This window comes from Mobula birostris, chromosome 4 (genome assembly GCF_030028105.1).
Source record: "Mobula birostris isolate sMobBir1 chromosome 4, sMobBir1.hap1, whole genome shotgun sequence".
NCBI lineage: Eukaryota > Metazoa > Chordata > Chondrichthyes > Myliobatiformes > Myliobatidae > Mobula > Mobula birostris.
The window spans coordinates 113,909,508-113,926,577 of record NC_092373.1 but is presented as its reverse complement, the minus strand read 5'-3'; the positions used below and the strand labels follow the sequence as shown (position 1 = coordinate 113,926,577).

The 17,070-nt window shown below is 42.1% G+C and overlaps 1 protein-coding gene across 1 annotated transcript in view; it reads right to left on the bottom strand.

The window, feature by feature from the left end:
* Positions 1-17,070, bottom strand: part of LOC140197069 (annexin A10-like) — a 118,033-nt gene that overhangs the window by 79,053 nt on the left and 21,910 nt on the right. The window contains exons 2-3 of the mRNA XM_072256988.1: positions 15,967-16,048; positions 14,957-15,116 (exon numbers count right to left, since the gene is read on the bottom strand). Coding sequence (XP_072113089.1) covers positions 14,957-15,116; positions 15,967-16,048 — 242 coding nt within the window. The remainder of the gene's footprint in view (positions 1-14,956; positions 15,117-15,966; positions 16,049-17,070) is intronic.

Here is a 17,070-nt window from a genome sequence, read left to right as displayed (position 1 = left end):
GTATTGTTGTGCAGGATTATCTACAATTCTATGTACAGCTCTTCTCATGTCCCAAAGTTCAAGGAAATGCAGGAATATGTCATGCTGTTTAAAAAGATCCAAATTAGATTAGCATAATTTCAAAGTTTAAGGGCTGATTAAAACCTTATCTCCATAACCTTCTGTTTCATTCATTCTAAAGTATAGGACTTTAATCTTGTTTAAGTTGGGGGAGTTACCCAAATATTTGGCTAAGTTTGGCCTATTGCCACACAGATGTAAGAGAATGAGCACCTAGATGAGGGAAAGGTGAAGTCACTGAGATATACAGGATTCTGAAAGGGATAGACAAAGGTTCAGGAGGTTCAAAAGGTTCAAAGGTTCATTTTAGGTTAATTTTATTATCAAAGTTGGTATGCAGAAAACAACTCTGAAACTTTTCTTCTCCAGATAGCCATAATTTCAGAAAATGATAAAAGCAGTTGGAAGAAAGACTTCAATCACCCCTGCATAAAAAGAAAAAAAACTTACAAAACCCACCCTAACCTGTCCCTCACACAAAAACTAACAGATCACTCAAACCCCCAGCTCGACAATTGGCAACAAGAAAGAATGGGTGAGAACACGAAAGAAACATCGAACTGAAAGATATGAACTACAGTCCAATCTATTAATCTCAGAATTTAGATAACATCTCTAAGAGAATCAGGACCCAGAAGCCTCTCCGAGGGTAGAAACTCAAACCAGCGGACTCTCTGAGGGCAGCGACGTGAACCAGACGCCTCTCCGAAGGCAGTGACATGAACCAGCAGACCCTCCGAGGACAGCGACACGAGCCAGCTGTCCCTCTAGTGACCTCTCCAAGAACCACTCACTCTCTTTCACATTTGCCTCTATGTTTCAATCTTCCTTGATGCATTAATCGGCGAGAAATGTAGTTGATCATAGCCCCTTGTCTTATCTCTGAGCTTCTGGAACAGAGATGATCTAACTGTGGCTGGCAAGAGAGATCAAAACTAACATACAGGCCAGGGAGAGGGCATATGATACAGTAGAAATTGATGGGAAGTTGGAAGATTGGGAAGCTTTTAAATACCAACAGAAGGCAACTAAAGAAGTCATTAAGCAAGTAAAGATGGAATACAAAGGTAAGCTAGCCAATAATATTGAAGAGGATATCAGGAGTTTCTTCAGATACATAAAGTGTAAAAGATAGGCAAGTGTAGAGATTGGATGGCTGGAAAACAAAACTGGAGAGGTAGTGTGGGGGACAACAAAATGTTGGATGAGCTAAGTAAGTATTTTGCACCTGGTATCACTATGGAAGACACTATCAGCATCGTGGATGTTCCAGGTGTCAGAGGTCATAGAGAGTGGGAAGTTACCATAACTAGGCAGAGGGTTCTTGGGAAGCTGAGGTGTCTGAAGGAAGATGAGTCACCTGGACCAGATGGTGTACACCCCAGGGTTCTGAAAGTGCTGGCTGAAGAGATTGTGATGGCATCAGTAATGAGTAAATTAGTAATTTGCCTATCGCCACAATAGGTCAACGGCAGATGCAATCTCAATGGCTCTCCAAATGACCTTAGGCCACCTGGACGATATGAACACCTATGTCAGAATGCTATTCATTGACTATAGCTCAGCATTTAAGACCTTCGTTACTGCAGTCCTGATCGATAAGCTACAAAACTTGGGCCTCAGTACGTTCTTCTGCAATTGGATCCTCAACTTCCTAACTGGAAGACCACAATCTGTGCAGCATGATGATAATGTCTCCTCCTTGCTGAAGATCAACTCTGGTTCAGGAGTGTGCGATTAGCCCACTGCTATATTCTCTCTATACCCATGACTGTGTGAATAGGTGTAGCTCAACTACCTTCTATAAATTTGCCGATGATACAAGCATTGCTGGTAGGATCTCAGATGGAAATGAGAGGGTGTACAGGAGCGAGATATACCAGCTGGTTGAATTGTGTTGCAGCAAAAACCTGGCACTCAATGTCAGTAAGACAAAAGAGCTGATTGTGGATTTCAGGAAGGTTATGACAGAAGAACACACACTAATCCTCATAGAGGGATCAGAAGTGGAGAGTGTGAGCAGCTTCAAGTTCCTGGGTGTCAAGATCTCTGAGGATGTAACCTGATCCCAATATACCAATGCAGCTATAAAGAAGGCAAGACCGCGACTATACTTCATTAGGAGTTTGAAGAGATTTGATATGTCAACAAATACACACAAAAACTTCTATAGATGTACCATGGAGAGCACTCTGACAGGCTGAATCATTGTCTGGTATGGGGTGGGGGGCTACTGCACAGGACCAAAAGAACCTGCAGAAGATCATAAATTTTGTCGGTTCCATCCTGGGTACTGGCCTACAAAGTACACAGAACATTTTCAAGGAGCGGTGTTTCAGAAAGGCAGCATCCTTTATTAAGGACCCCAGCACCTGGGGCATGCCTTTTTCTCATTGTTACTATCAGGTAGGAGGTACAAAAGCCTGAAGGCACACTCTCAGCAGTTCAGGAACAGCTTCTTCCCCTCTGCCATCTGTTTCCTAAACGGATATTGAACCCATGAACACTACCTCACTTTTAAAATATATATTATTTCTGTTTTTACATGATTTTTAATCTATTCAATATACATATTCTGTAATTGATTTACCGATTTATTTACTTTTATTTTTTTTCTTCTATATTATGTATTGCTTTGAACTACTGCTGCTAAATTAACAAATTTCATGACACATGCCGGTGGTAATAAACCTGAATCTGATTCTGATCATTCAAAAATCACGAGATTCTGGATTCATTCCAGAAGAATGGAAAATTGCAAATGTCACTCCATTCTTCAAGAATGAAGAGAGACAGAAGAAAGGAAGCTATAGGCCAGTTAGTCTGATCTCAGTGGTGGGAAAGATGTTGGAGTCAATTGTTAGGGATGGGGTCTTGGGGTATTTGGAGGCACATGATGGAAAAGGCCATAGTCAGCATAGTATACTCAAGGGGAAACCTTGCCTGACAAATCTGTTGGAATTCCTTAAGGAGATAACAAGCAGGTCAAACAAAGGAGAATTGGATGATGTTATGTACTTGGATTTTCAGAAGGCCTTTGACAAGGTGCCACACATGAGCCTGCTCAACAAGCTACGAGCCTATGCTATTACAGGAAAGATTCTAGCATGAATAAACTGGTGGCTGATTGGCAGGAGGCAAGGAGTGAGAATAAAGGGAATGTTTTCTGGTTAGCTGCTGATGACTAGTGGTGTTCCACAGGGGTTTGTGTTGGAATCGATTCTTTTTTCATCATATGTCAATAATTTGGATGATGGAATTGATAGCTTTGTTGCAAAGTTTGCAGATGATATGAAGATAGGTGGAGAAACAGTTAGTTTTGATGAAGTAGAGATGCTACAGAAGAACTTAGGTTAAGAGAATGAGCAAAGAAATGGCAGATGGAATACAGTGTCAGGAAGTGTATGGTCATGCACTTTCATAGAAGAAATGAAAAGGTTGACTATTTTCTAAATGGAGAGAAAATACAAAAGAAACTTATGTGCAAGGGGACTTGGGAGTCCTTGTGCAGGATTCCCTAAAGGTTAATTTGCAGGCTGAGTCTATGGTGAGGAAGGCAAATGCAATGTTAGCATTCATTTCAAGAGGACTAGAATATAAAAGCAAGGATGTAATGTTTAAACTTAATGAAACGCTGGTGTGGCCTCACTTGGACTATTGTGAGCAGTTTTGGGCCCTTACCTTAGAAAGGATGTGCTGAAACTGGAGAGGGTTCAAAGAAGGTTCATGAAAATGATTCCAGGATTGAATGGCTTGTCATATGAAGAGCATTTGATGGCTCCGGGCCTGTACTCACTAGAATTCAGAAGAATGAGGGGGTCCTCAGTGAAACTTATCGAATGGTGTAAGGCCTTGATAAAGTGGATGTGGGGAGAATGTCTCCTATGGTGAGAGAGTCTAAGACCAGAGGACACAGCCTCAGAATAGAGGGGCATCTTTTTAGAATGGAGTTGAAGAGGAATTTCTTTAGCCAGAGAGTGGCGAATCTGTGGAATTCTTTGCCACAGGCAGCTGTGGAGGGTAAGTGTATATTGAAGGTAGTGGTTGATAGATTCTTGATTGGTCAGGACATGAAGGGATATGGGGAGAAGACAGATGATTGGGGCTGAGAGGAAAAATGGATCAGCCATGATGAAATGGTGGAGCAGACGCAATGGGCTAAATGGCCTAATTCTGCTCCAAGCAACACACATCAAAGTTGCTGGTGAACGCAGCAGGCCAGGCAGCATCTCTAGGAAGAGGTGCAGTCGACGTTTCAGGCCGAGACCCTTCGTCAGGACTAACTGAAGGAAGAGTGAGTAAGGGATTTGAAAGTTAGAGGGGGAAGGGGAGATCCAAAATGATAGGAGAAGACAGGAGGGGGAGGGATAGAGCCAAGAGCTGGACAGGTGATTGGCAAAGGGGATACGAGAGGATCATGGGACAGGAGGTCCGGGAAGAAAGACAAGGGGGGGGGACCCAGAGGATGGGCAAGAGGTATATTCAGAGGGACAGAGGGAGAAAAAGGAGAGTGAGAGAAAGAATGTGTGCATAAAAATGAGTAACAGATAGGATACGAGAGGGAGGTGGGGCCTTAGCGGAAGTTAGAGAAGTCGATGTTCATGCCATCAGGTTGGAGGCTACCCAGACGGAATATAAGGTGTTGTTCCTCCAACCTGAGTGTGGCTTCATCTTTACAGTAGAGGAGGCCGTGGATGGACATGTCAGGATGGGAATGGGATGTGGATTCTGCTCCAATATCTCTTCTCCCTTATGGTCTTCTCCTCCTTGTAGCTCACATTTCTCTTCTGGAGTTTTCTCGGAGACAGAAGGGTGCTGGCTCACTCGGTCAAACTACAGACTGCAAGTCCCATGCTCCAACAGTTTCAAAAGCCAAATGAAGATAAAAATAATGAGTAGAAGGTGTAGTAAAACTAAAATGAATGACTATCTGGAAAATGTTGCCCAAGGAATCATTGTTTACTGGCTCCATCTGGACTGGAGAGTGGATGCTGAGCATCTATTTCAGGCTAGGTATTCTGCTGTGTTTCTTTGTTTTGTGGCTGCCTGTAAGGAGACAAATCTGAAGGCTGTATATGATATACATGCTTTGGCAATAAATTTACTCTGAACTTTGAAAATCTAGAGCAAGGTGTCCTCAGTAAGCTTCTGAGCTCAGCCATTTTCGATCAGCATAAAGAGAGGTTCATTATTTTATAGAACTGTAAATATTTGGAATTTTCCCTTTATCATTGAAATACTGTGGACGTTTGAGCCTGAAGTTGTAGGAATTCTAGATATGGGAACTGAGTAAGAAAGTGGTACAAGCTTGACCATGATCGTATTGAATAGTGAGAGCAGTCTCAAGGGACAGCACGGCCTATCAATGCATTTCTTTCTAATGGTGGAGCTGGAGTGTTTTTAAGGATCTCATTGTGCACTTTGTAGATGTAGGCAGAATATGCAAGTATGAGATGGTACTGGGACCAACCAAGATCATGCCCAGATTGAAGTCAAACAAGGTTATGTACAGTAATTTCAATTGAGATAATTCTGTCATTAGATCTGTAATTAAAAGTTGTTGCAAAGCATCTATAATTATCTTTAACACCAATTTTTCTTTCTAGCAATTTATGTATTTCTGCATACTTTTTTCTCGAAAGGTGATTGCTGTGAATATTACCAGAAGAAAAGATAATTACATTTGGCACTGTGGATTTTGATATAACATCTTTGATGGAACTGATAGAGTTAGTTCAGTTTCCACATCAGTGATTAGTTGCTTCTCTTGAATGGTTCACAGTCAATATTTGAATCAAAATTTTCCAAATCTAGAACAAAAACCAGACCAAAATTACATTTAAGCTATCTTACCAAAATTAATTTAGTTATTCCATTCTGAAATGCATCACTTTTAGTGAAGTATTGGAATGAAGTTAAGGCTTTTTTTAAAACTAAGATGAAATGGGCTCTTTATTAGATCATAATTTATGGTACTGTATTAATAAGCAACATGATCTCTCATGCATTCTAGAATCCTTCAGGAGATCTGCTTTAATAGTAATTTATTCTCAGGTCGTAATTGCTGTCAAAAACCTATTTACACTGTTTAGCAGTCACTTCATGAACTGTATCAAGTATATTCTTGAAAAACCCAGTTTCACTTCAATTATTTTCCTTCTATATTAATACAAGATTAAAAAATGTTAACTTTTACTAATCACTAGTGAAATAATATTCAGGATTTTTGAAACTGATCAGTGAATTAAAAAAGTTTGTACTAACACAAATCTCTTGTCTTCAAGCATTTGGAACAGGGGTTTTAATGTAAGTGAGAATTATTAGATTCTCCTTTCTCATGTAAAATGAAGTGATATTACACTACTAAAATTGTGTGAAAGCATTTATCAGTCTACACTAAAAACGTGGTATCAGTTCACAACATTTCAAATAAAAGCCAAAACCCATCTAAGTAGCTTGGCATATGAATGGTATAGTAAGAAAATCATGCCACACTAAAGTTAGCTTGAAAACTTTTTGTATCACAGCTAGGGTTGTCAACTTTCTCACTCCCAAATAAGGGTCAAAAGTAGCAGTCAAATATGGGATACTTGTGTTTACCCAGAGAAAGACTACTATGACCATGAAGCCTTGCGCGGACACCTGTGTGCACATGTGTGACGTGTGCATACATGACGTGCGCATGCGTGTACATGCTGATTTTTTTTCTACAAATTGGTTTTGGCGATCCTGTTCAGTGAAACTACACTGTACATACATTATTTCTACTTTAGAAAGGTTGTGTATTTATCATATCATTCCTGCTTTTACTATATGTGGGCACGTGGCCAAGTGGTTAAGGCATTGGACTAGCGACCTGAAGGTCGTGAGTTCGAGCCCCAGCTGAGGCAATGTGTTGTGTCCTTGAGCAAGGCACTTAATCACGCATTGCTCTGCAATGACACTGGTGCCAAGCTGAATGGGTCCTAATGCCCTTCCCTTGGACAGCATTGGTGCTGTGGAGAGGGGAGATTTGCAGCATGGGCAACTGCTGGTCTTCCATACAACCTTGCCCAGGTCAGCACCCTGGAGAGTGAAGACTTTCCAGGCGCAGATCCATGGTCTCACAAGACTAACGGATGCCTTTTAATGTGTTATTTGGTTTAATTTAGTAGGTCTGGGAATACTCAAAAAAATTTTCCCATATAAATTAATGGTAATTGCTTCTTCGCTCTATGCCATTTCAGCACGAAAGGTTTCATAGGAACACTCTACCTTAGCGGGGGAAATACGGGACAAGGACGGTCCCGTATGGGACAAACCAATTTAGCCCAATATACGGGATGTCCTGGCTAATACGGGACAGTTGGAAACCCTAATCACAGCCCACTCTTCACCTCCTCCAAAGAGACATGTGCACAAAAAAAATGAAGGTGGAAAGGAGAGATGAAAGGTATCTGCCTGTAGAAGAGCAAGATGGCTTTGGGAGTTCTCAGCTGTGATGGATTCTAATGTCTATGATTCAAATTTTCAAGGCAATAGAAATGTAACTGCAAGAGTTATTATTACTGAGTTGGTGCACAAAAGCAGCGTGCACTGTAACCACCAGTGACTGTCTTGTTCGTTTCTCTTTCAATCACAAAACCCTGTTGGACATTGATAATGTAAGATGCCACAAGCCTGGTTCCCTTGTTTGGTGGTGAAGACAGGTGATGAGGCAGCAGCGTAGCCTTGGTTATAGCAAGGACTAGGCCTCAAGCTGGGGGCTGGCATGCTGCTGCAGTCCAGGCGAGATGCTGCTGGAGGCAGTATAACATGGAGTACGTGCTCGGTTGGCAGCTGGCCTCTCCTGTCAGTGCTCTCCTCCAGTGTTCAATTGGTGGAATGACAGGCTGAATTGCTGGGAGCCGTACCATCAGTCTGCATGTTGCTCAGGGATTTGGGTTATACATGTGTTTCTCTTGCATAATAATGTGTGTTCTTTTTCTCTCTCGCTATTTTGAATATATTGTTATGCAATTTAGCCCCAGAGGAACACTGTCTCGTTCGACTGTATCCATATATGTTTGAATGATAATTAAACTTAATTTGATTGATTTTGAAGAATTTCAGCCTACTGGCAAAAATGGTTGAGTAGTCAATGCAACTTTAAAGATTTTTAAAGATTAGCTTTACTTGTTACGTGCACATTGAAACACTCAGTGAAATGTGTGATTTGCATCAACAATCAACACAGTCCAAGGATGAACATACTGGGGCAGCCTAGAAGTGCTTCTGGCGCTAACATAATATGCCCAACACATAACATGCCCAACACATAACATACCATATCGCAGTACTTGCACCACCAGCTGATGAATTCAACATTTCCCAAACACGTACCTACAATCAAGGTACCTAATATTTACAAGTTCACCTCAGCATCGTTAGTAGAAGTTGCCTTAACTCCCACTGTCTATAACCAGTTTTTGTTTGGAGCCAGAGTTGTTATGTTTTGTAACTTCAAAACATTAAATGAATTCACAGGAAGACACGGCAGACCTGGAATGCGGGTCTAACTTCATGCTTACCTTGAGCGAGGTGCGCAGGTATCATGTGGTGGTGTGATGATGTATGCAATTCATATAACTCGTAATGAAAATTATTTAAACAAGAATGCTTAATCAACTAATAACATGCACAACATTACTCAAACATTACCTAAATATTAAATACATAACAAGAGTCTCTTGAGATCATCCTGCAACCATTCATTTCCCTCTCATTGGAAATCAGCAACCTCACACTAGCCATTGAAGGGAGAACTAAATAAGAACATTAGGGCACTCCAAAAAGCATATATTAACATGGTGCAGAGGGTGAATAGTTAACATTTCTGGCTAATATTGCCTGTTATAGATACTTCCTGATGCCCTGTTGATGCTGAGATTGTTGGCATACACAGTGCACACTGAGTCTTAGCATGCACAAAGTTAGATGCACCTGGACTGTGAGAGAGTAGTTCAACAATCGGAGATGGTATTTCAATATGGTGTTGCAATTCTGCTCTGTAAAATTCTGGCAGCAAGGTTCCATTATATGCATAATACCCACTTGCTTGTGTGTTGTGAATCAGTCATTGGCTAGTTGTCGGTGAGTTGTCGATGGATAGACCATGATTTCTAATGACCAGCATTTTGCCTCCCATGCTAGCTCCAATGCAAATTGAATGTAGAAGCATAGACAATTAGGTGCACAAGTAAGCCATTTTGTTCTTTGACACTGCTCTGCCATTCAGTATAATCACGGCTGACCTCTATATCTCTGCCCATATCCTTTCATACCTTTTGTGTGTAGAGATGGATTTATCCCCTTCTTAAATATATATGGTGACTTTGGATCCATAACCACCTGCGGTGCAGAATCTCGCAGAGTTACCACCCGCATGAGTGTGGAAATGTATACTCATCTAAATCCTAACTAATTTACATTGTATCCTGAGGCTGACAGCCTTTTTTCTTCACACTCAGCTAGGGAGAACATCTCCTCTATGTTAGCTTTCAGTAATTGATATGCAGACACACCAAGCTCCATTGGATACCAACAGCTTCTGTACTCTGCCTTTCTATTTATTTGTAGGTGTCCTGAAGTACATTAATCACTGTGTGTGGACACTGGTTAGGAGACTCAGTTACCTGGCTCTCCTCTGCATAGGTGCACTCACTGATGACCCAGGAGGAAATTTGTAAACTTCCTGGAATTTGAAAGAAGTCTGCCACTTTTCTTTCTGATTTTTTGTCAAAGTTGAATTGTTTAGAGGAAGGAAAGGGCGCTTCACTATCCAGTGTCTGAGCAACTCAATCTCGGATGTTCAAGTACACAATATTGTCCCACCATCTTGGTAGATATAGCACTTTTTAAAATCTGAGAGCCCTTTCCCTTCTAAAAGTTGCTGCTGAATGCAGCAGGCCAGGCAGCATTTCTAGGAAGAGGTACAGTCGATATTTTGGGCCGAGACCCTTCGTCAGGACTAACTGAAAGAAGAGTTAGTAAGAGATTTGAAAGTGGGAGGGGGAGGGGGAGATCGAAAATGATAGGAGAAGACAGGAGGGGGAGGGATGGAGCCAAGAGCTGGACAGGTGATTGGCAAAAGGAATATGAGAGGATCATGGGACAGGAGGCCCAGGGAGAAGGAAAAGGGGGAGGGGGGGAAAAACCCAGAGGATGGGCAAGGGGTATAGTCAGAGGGATAGAGGGAGAAAAAGGAAAGTGAGAGAAAGAATGTGTGTATAAAAATAAATAACGGATGGGGTACGAGGGGGAAGTGGGGCATTAGCAGAAGTTTGAGAAGTCAATGTTCATGCCATCAGGTTGGAGGCTACCTAGACGGAATATAAGGTGTTGTTCCTCCAACCAGAGTGTGGCTTCATCTTTACAGTAGAGGAGGCCGTGGATAGACATATCAGAGTGGGAATGGGATGTGGAATTAAAATGTGTGACCACTGAGAGATCCTGCTTTCTCTGGCGGCCAGAGCGTAGATGTTCAGCAAAGCGGTCTCCCAGTCTGCGTTGGGTCTCGCCAATATATAGAAAGTGGCATCGGGAGCACCGGACACAGTATATCACCCCAGCTGACTCACAGGTGAAGTGTCGCCTCACTTGGAAGGACTGTCTGGGGCCCTGAATGGTGGCGAGGGAGGAAGTGTAAGGGCATGTGTAGCACTTGTTCCGCTTACAAGGGAGTCGCGTAGGGAGTGATCCCTACAGAAAGCAGAGGAGGGGAAGGGAAAGGGTCCAACATATTATTCTGTGTAACTTCCGCCACCTCCAACGGGATCCCACCACTAAGCACATCTTTCCCTCCTTCCCCTCTGCTTTCCGCAGGGATCACTCCCTACGCCACTCCCTTGTCCATTCGTCCCCCCCATCCCTCCCCACTGATCTCCCTCCTGGCACTTATCCTTGTAAGCGGAACGAGTGTTACACATGCCCTTACACTTCCTCCCTTACCACCATTCAGGGCCCCAAACAGTCCTTCCAGGTGAGGCAACCTGTGAGTCGGCTGGGGTGATATACTGCGTCCGGTGCTCCCGATATGGCCGTTTATACATTGGCGAGACCCGGCGCAGACTGGGAGATCATTTTGCTGAACACCTACGCTCTGTCCGCCAGAGAAAGCAGTATCTCCCAGTGGCGACACATTTTAATTCCATGTTCCATTCCCATTCTGCTATGTCTATCCACGGCCTCCTCTACTGTAAAGATGAAGCCACACTCAGGTTGGAGGAACAACACCTTATATTCCATCTGGTTAGCCTCCAACCTGATGGCATGAACATTGACTTCTCTAACTTCCGCTAATGCCCCACTTCCCCCTCGTACCCCTTCCGTTATTTATTTACATACACACATTCTTTCTCTCTCTCTTCTTTTTCTCCCTCTGTCCCTCTCACTATACCCCTTGCCATCCTCTGGGCTTTTTTCCCCCTCCCCCTTTTCTTTCTCCCTGGGCCTCCTGTCACATGATCCTCTCATATCCCTTTTGCCAATCACCTGTCCAGCTCTTGGCTCTATCCCTCCCCCTCCTGTCTTCTCCTATCACTTCGGATCTCCCCCTCCCCCTCCCACTTTCAAATCCCTTACTCACTCTTCCTTCAGTTAGTCCTGACGAAGGGTCTTGGCCCGAAACGTTGCCTGTACCTCTTCCTACAGATGGTGCCTGGCCTGCTGCATTCACCAGAAACTTTGATGTGTGTTGCTTGAAATTCCAGCATCTGCAGAATTCCTCATGTTTGCTCTTTCCCTTCTTTTCTTTTTCAACTACCTTCACTTTCTCTATGAACTTCTGTTCATTCTCTCAGTCTTGCAGTGTGGTTAAATAGAAGCCAGTCCATGTATTTACATTTGGGAGAGACAAGTGTGTTCAGAAGCCTTAAAGTCGGAACAAACGCTGAATTCAACACCACTCCCTACAGACTTTAGCAAGCAAAATGTGCTCACAAGTCAATGAAAGAGATGTGATATATGACTAACTCAATCATGACTGCCCTATTGAAGGGAGGAACAAAGTACACACAACTTGCTGATTAAAGTGACTGTGCCTGGGCCACGCTGGCCCCACAATGGGTGCAGCCCTCTGGGACTGTAGAGTCCTGTAGCTGGTAGAGCAGATGCCTTGTAACTTCAGTCTTCATCTCAGCTGCTGTCTGTGTGGACTTTATATATCCTCACCATTACTGTGTGTATTTCTTCCACGAGGTCCAGCTTCCTGCTGCATCCAAAATACACGTGGGTTAGTAGCTTCCAATACACTGGCTGATTCAAATTGTCCATAGAGAAGTGGGGTTTGAAATGAATGTGATGAAGAGAGCACAGTAAGATTAGTTCTCGGTGGTCACTTCATAGTTAGTTCACCTCAGGGACTGTTGAGTTGACTCAGGCAGGGCAAATTCCAAATCCAGTTTATTAAAGCCTATGTTGATTAAAGCCAGATTAAAGGAGAAACACATTGTGGTCTGAAGTAGGTGGTGGAAGATATAGAGAAAGTGGGTGCATCATAGCTTGGTACAGCAACTCCTCTTGTGCCTGTGACTGCAGAGAGCTGTGGACCTAGATCAGCTGTTCATAGAAAACAGTCTCCTCTCTGTGGACACTGTCTGTACTTCTCACAGTCTCAGTAAAGCAGCCAGTAAAATCAAAGACCTCACCCACCCTGGACATTCTCTATTTCACCCTCTCACATCAGGCAGAAGATACAAAAGCCTGAAACCACATATCACCAGGCTCAAGGGCAGCTTCAAAAAGACTATTGAATGTTTCATTAGTACAGGGAGATGTTCTCTAGGGACATCTTTAGGGAACGGTGTCTCAGAAAGGCAGCGTCCATTATTAAAGACCTCCAGCACCCAAGGCATGCCCTTTTCTCACTGTTACCACCAGGTAGGAGATATAGAAGCCTGAAGGCACACACTCAGCGGTTCAGGAACAGCTTCTTCCCCTCTACCATCCGATTCCTAAATGGACATTGAAGCTTTGGACACTACCTCACTTTTTTAATATACAGTATTTCTGTTTTTGCATATTTTTAAATAATCTATTCAATATATGTAATTGATTTACTTGTTATTTATTATGTTTTATTTTATTTATTATTTTTTTCTCTCTCTCTCTGCTAGATCATGTATTGCATTGAACTGCTGCTGCTAAGTTAACAAATTTCACGTCACATGCCGGTGATAATAAACCTGATTCTGATTCCGATTCTCTCTCTTTCTCTCTCTCCCTCTCTCTCTCTCTCACTCTCTCACTTACACCCTGATTCTCTCCCCCCTCTCTCTCTCTCACTCTCTCCTCGTCTCTCTCTCTCTCTCACGCTCTCCCCCTCCCTCTCATTCTGTCCACTTCTCTCTCACTCTCTCATCGTCTGTCTGTCTGTCTCTCATAATGAGTGGAGACTAACAGCTCATTGTTTCCGTGTTAATATTTTCTGCTTCACTTGACCGAGATTCCCCAACTCCCTCTAAAGTTTTCTACCCATGTAGCTCTCTAAGTGCATAACTGGCATTTAGAATGGCACTTAGAATGGTCTAGTTAATTGATCATTGTAAATTGTCCTCAGTTGTAGGTGGATGATGCTGAGATACATCCTAGGATGCACCGGACACATCGTCACTGATGTAAATTGGAGTCATATGGTGTTTTGGGGATTTCAGCATTAGACATCCTCACCCAGGTGACCCAGCCAGGGTTGATCAGGCCCTGGCTTGTGTCCCAGCAGAACCGGTCCACAGGTCACACCTGTCACATACCTCGTGACGGGTTAAAGAACCAGCAGAGGTGGAAATCACTTTGGAGTCCAGTATTGCTATTAACTAATAATACTTATTAGTAACTACGCAATACAGTAATATAAATCAGATATATGAAACAGGTTAGCAATAATTATATATAAGTAAGTAAATCAATAAGTGTGGAAATATATATGAAAAACCAAGCTTTTTCAAGACTAGGGGTAAAAAGATACAGTCTTACAATGCTGAGTAAAGTTCAGTTCAGTTTGTGGTATTGAGTTGAGTAATGATAGAGAGAGAGAGAGGGAGAGATTTTAATCTTCACGTGAGCTGACTCCATTGATCTTCCTGTTGTCCTCCGAAATCCTTTAAAAGTCACCGACTGTGACTTCAACAAAGGGGACCATTATTCTGTGGTAGAATCATCAATCCAGGCAAGGGTGGACATGTGGACAACTCCCCACCCATCACTCCTTTTTCTCACTGCAAGAGCCACTGATCGATCCACCTGATCGATCCTCCAAAAACCCACTTTTTCTGTGGGCACAACAAAGCTCATTCAGTGTCCCAAAAAAACATGTGCCTGAGGTTTGTCATCTGACCCCCTATTTATCTCACCGTACTGAGTATCAACTGTCTTTCAAATAACTCCTCCCATCTCGGTCTGTATAAGAAATGTACAAGCAGGCAAATGTCCTTGGAGAAAGTATAAACATACTCCAGAGAAACTATAACATTGACTGTCCATCAAATAATGCCGCTCTTGGTCACCATAGCGACTTACGAGCTGCTCGGCACCCTCTCTCTTTCTCTCTAACCCAGCAGAAATCCAAAAGTTATTCCTCGTGCCTTAAAGTGACAGTCCAAAAGTTAGTCTTCGTCTCTCTCTCTCTCTCTTAACAACAATGTGTCGGTGTTAAATAACTCTCTCTCTCTCTTTTCAAAAGCACAGTTCATAGGGGTAATCGAGCACAGTTCATAGGGGTAATTCAGGACCCCATCACACACCTCTTGATCCATGGTCATCTGGAGGCTCGCTCAGCAGCCTCGGTGATGGTCCTGATGGCTCTTCTCTTTGCAGCCCCCATAATGCCATAGAGAGAGTAGGTTCTGCGCAGCGAGCAGCCAGCAAAACCTCTATACCCCACCTCTATAGGCTCGCTTTGTACTTCCACCCCTGTCCCTGGCCAGCTGCTGGTACTTGGCTTTCTTACACTCAAACTCCTCCTCAACCTGGTCTTCCCAAGGAAGTGACAGTTCTATCATGACCACCTGCTTTGAGGTATCTGATAGAGGAGGGCGAAGGCTCTGATGAAAATGTGGGTAGAATTTAGTGAAATTAATGCAAGTAGACATTTGATGATCAGTCCAGACTCAGTGAGCTAAAGGGTCTGTTTCTGTGCTGTATGAACTTGTAACCCTGTGTTATTTTTGCTATGGAACAATGTTGATTTGTATGATGATAATATATGGGATCAGCGAAGGCACTGAAAAATTTAGCAGCCTTGATATTCTATGCTGATTGACACTGTGATCTGCCAACTCAGCACTCTTCTGGAAGACACCAGTATCACATTGGGAACTGCATTCCCAATGTGCTGGCTAGCTGACTGTACTATGACCATTTAGATGCACATGTGCAATTCAGTACCTGTAACAAGCAAACAACACATGTTACCTGAGCAGGCTTTGTGGCAGTAAGTAACGTAGCTGGTGACCATTGTGGACTGCATTCAGCTATGCAAGGTTATGAGGGTATTTGCTCTAGTGTTAAAGCTCTAAAATGGTGGCATGCTGCAAATATTGTGCCCAAGTTATTGGTTAAGTGTAATTCATTATGACATGACAAATGTTTCAGAGATGGCATTATTGAAAATTCTATAAAAATTGTGTTTGTCAAATTGTTCCCACTGTCTGTAAGAAATACAACTGGATTAAGAAAATCCAGTCTGCATAACGACTAAAATAGGCACAAAATGCTTATTACCAAAATTTGGTAATTTTACCAAAATTATCCCTGGTTTTCTTTTAATTTAGTCTTTTAAGTTAATAATTGGTCTTAACTATCTTATTGGAATGATGGAGCTGCAAGCTGACAAGGTCTGGCCTATTTCTTTAAAGGTGTTTCATGCCATTGCATTTATTAGGTTCTACATACCCATTCCTTGCAGTGCTGAGAACAAAGTTTCTGCATCTTGACCAGGATTAAAGTCTGCTGATGGAAAAATTGTCCCTTGAATCTGTGGAAATAAAGTTCACGATTTCAGACACATGATCAAAAAACAAAAGGAGACTACGTGGTACAAAGTTGATCATTGTGTTAGGTCTCATTTCTCTGTTAAACCAAAAATTATTCAGTAAATTTTAGCTTATCGTGCTAATATACAATAATTTAAGGGAAACACTTAATTATTGAATAGAGTACATTTTAGTCAATATGTTTTTTTAAAAAATAGTGAAAGCAGTGCTACTTCAAACAGGATTTCCAATATTTTCATACATCCTATGCTTTCATGAGTATAATTTAAAATTGTCTTAAAATTAATATTATTATAAATTATTTATTTGTGAATATTTTACCATTTTCTAAAAAAGTGACTGGTTAATAGAAACCGTATTGGATGAAAATGTACCTGAAATTCATCTTGTTTTAATATACAAAAATATATAACAAAAGACAGCAAAAATATTCCCTTGAGAATCTAAATCATGCATATAAATATCAAATTAATAAAATAATGTATCTATAGATGGAAAAGAGTCTGTATAATAGAGGTAGGCTGGAATGAATTCTTAAGTTTGCAATAGGCAGAACATATCAAAATTCCAAAGTTCTAAGCAAACTGCTGGAGGACTGCCATAAGTCAAACTACATCATCATTGGAGGATCAGACGTGGAGAGGGTCAGCAACTTTAAATTTCTGGGTGTTACTATTTCAGTGAACCTGTGCAGGACCCAGCACGTAAATGCAATTGTGAAGAAATCATGGAACAGCCTCTACTTCTTTACGAGTCGGCAGAGATTTGGCATGACATCCAAGACATTGATAAACTTCTAAAGATGTGCAGTGGAGAATGTATCATAGCTTGGTCTGGAAACACCAATGCCTTTGAACAGAAAATCCGACAAAAGTTTGTGGATTTGGCCCAGTACATCATGGTAAAGCCCTCTCAAGCATTGAGCACATCTGCATGAAACACTCTCAGAGGAAAGCAGCATCCATCATTAGATATCCCCACCTCCCAGGCCATACTCACTTCT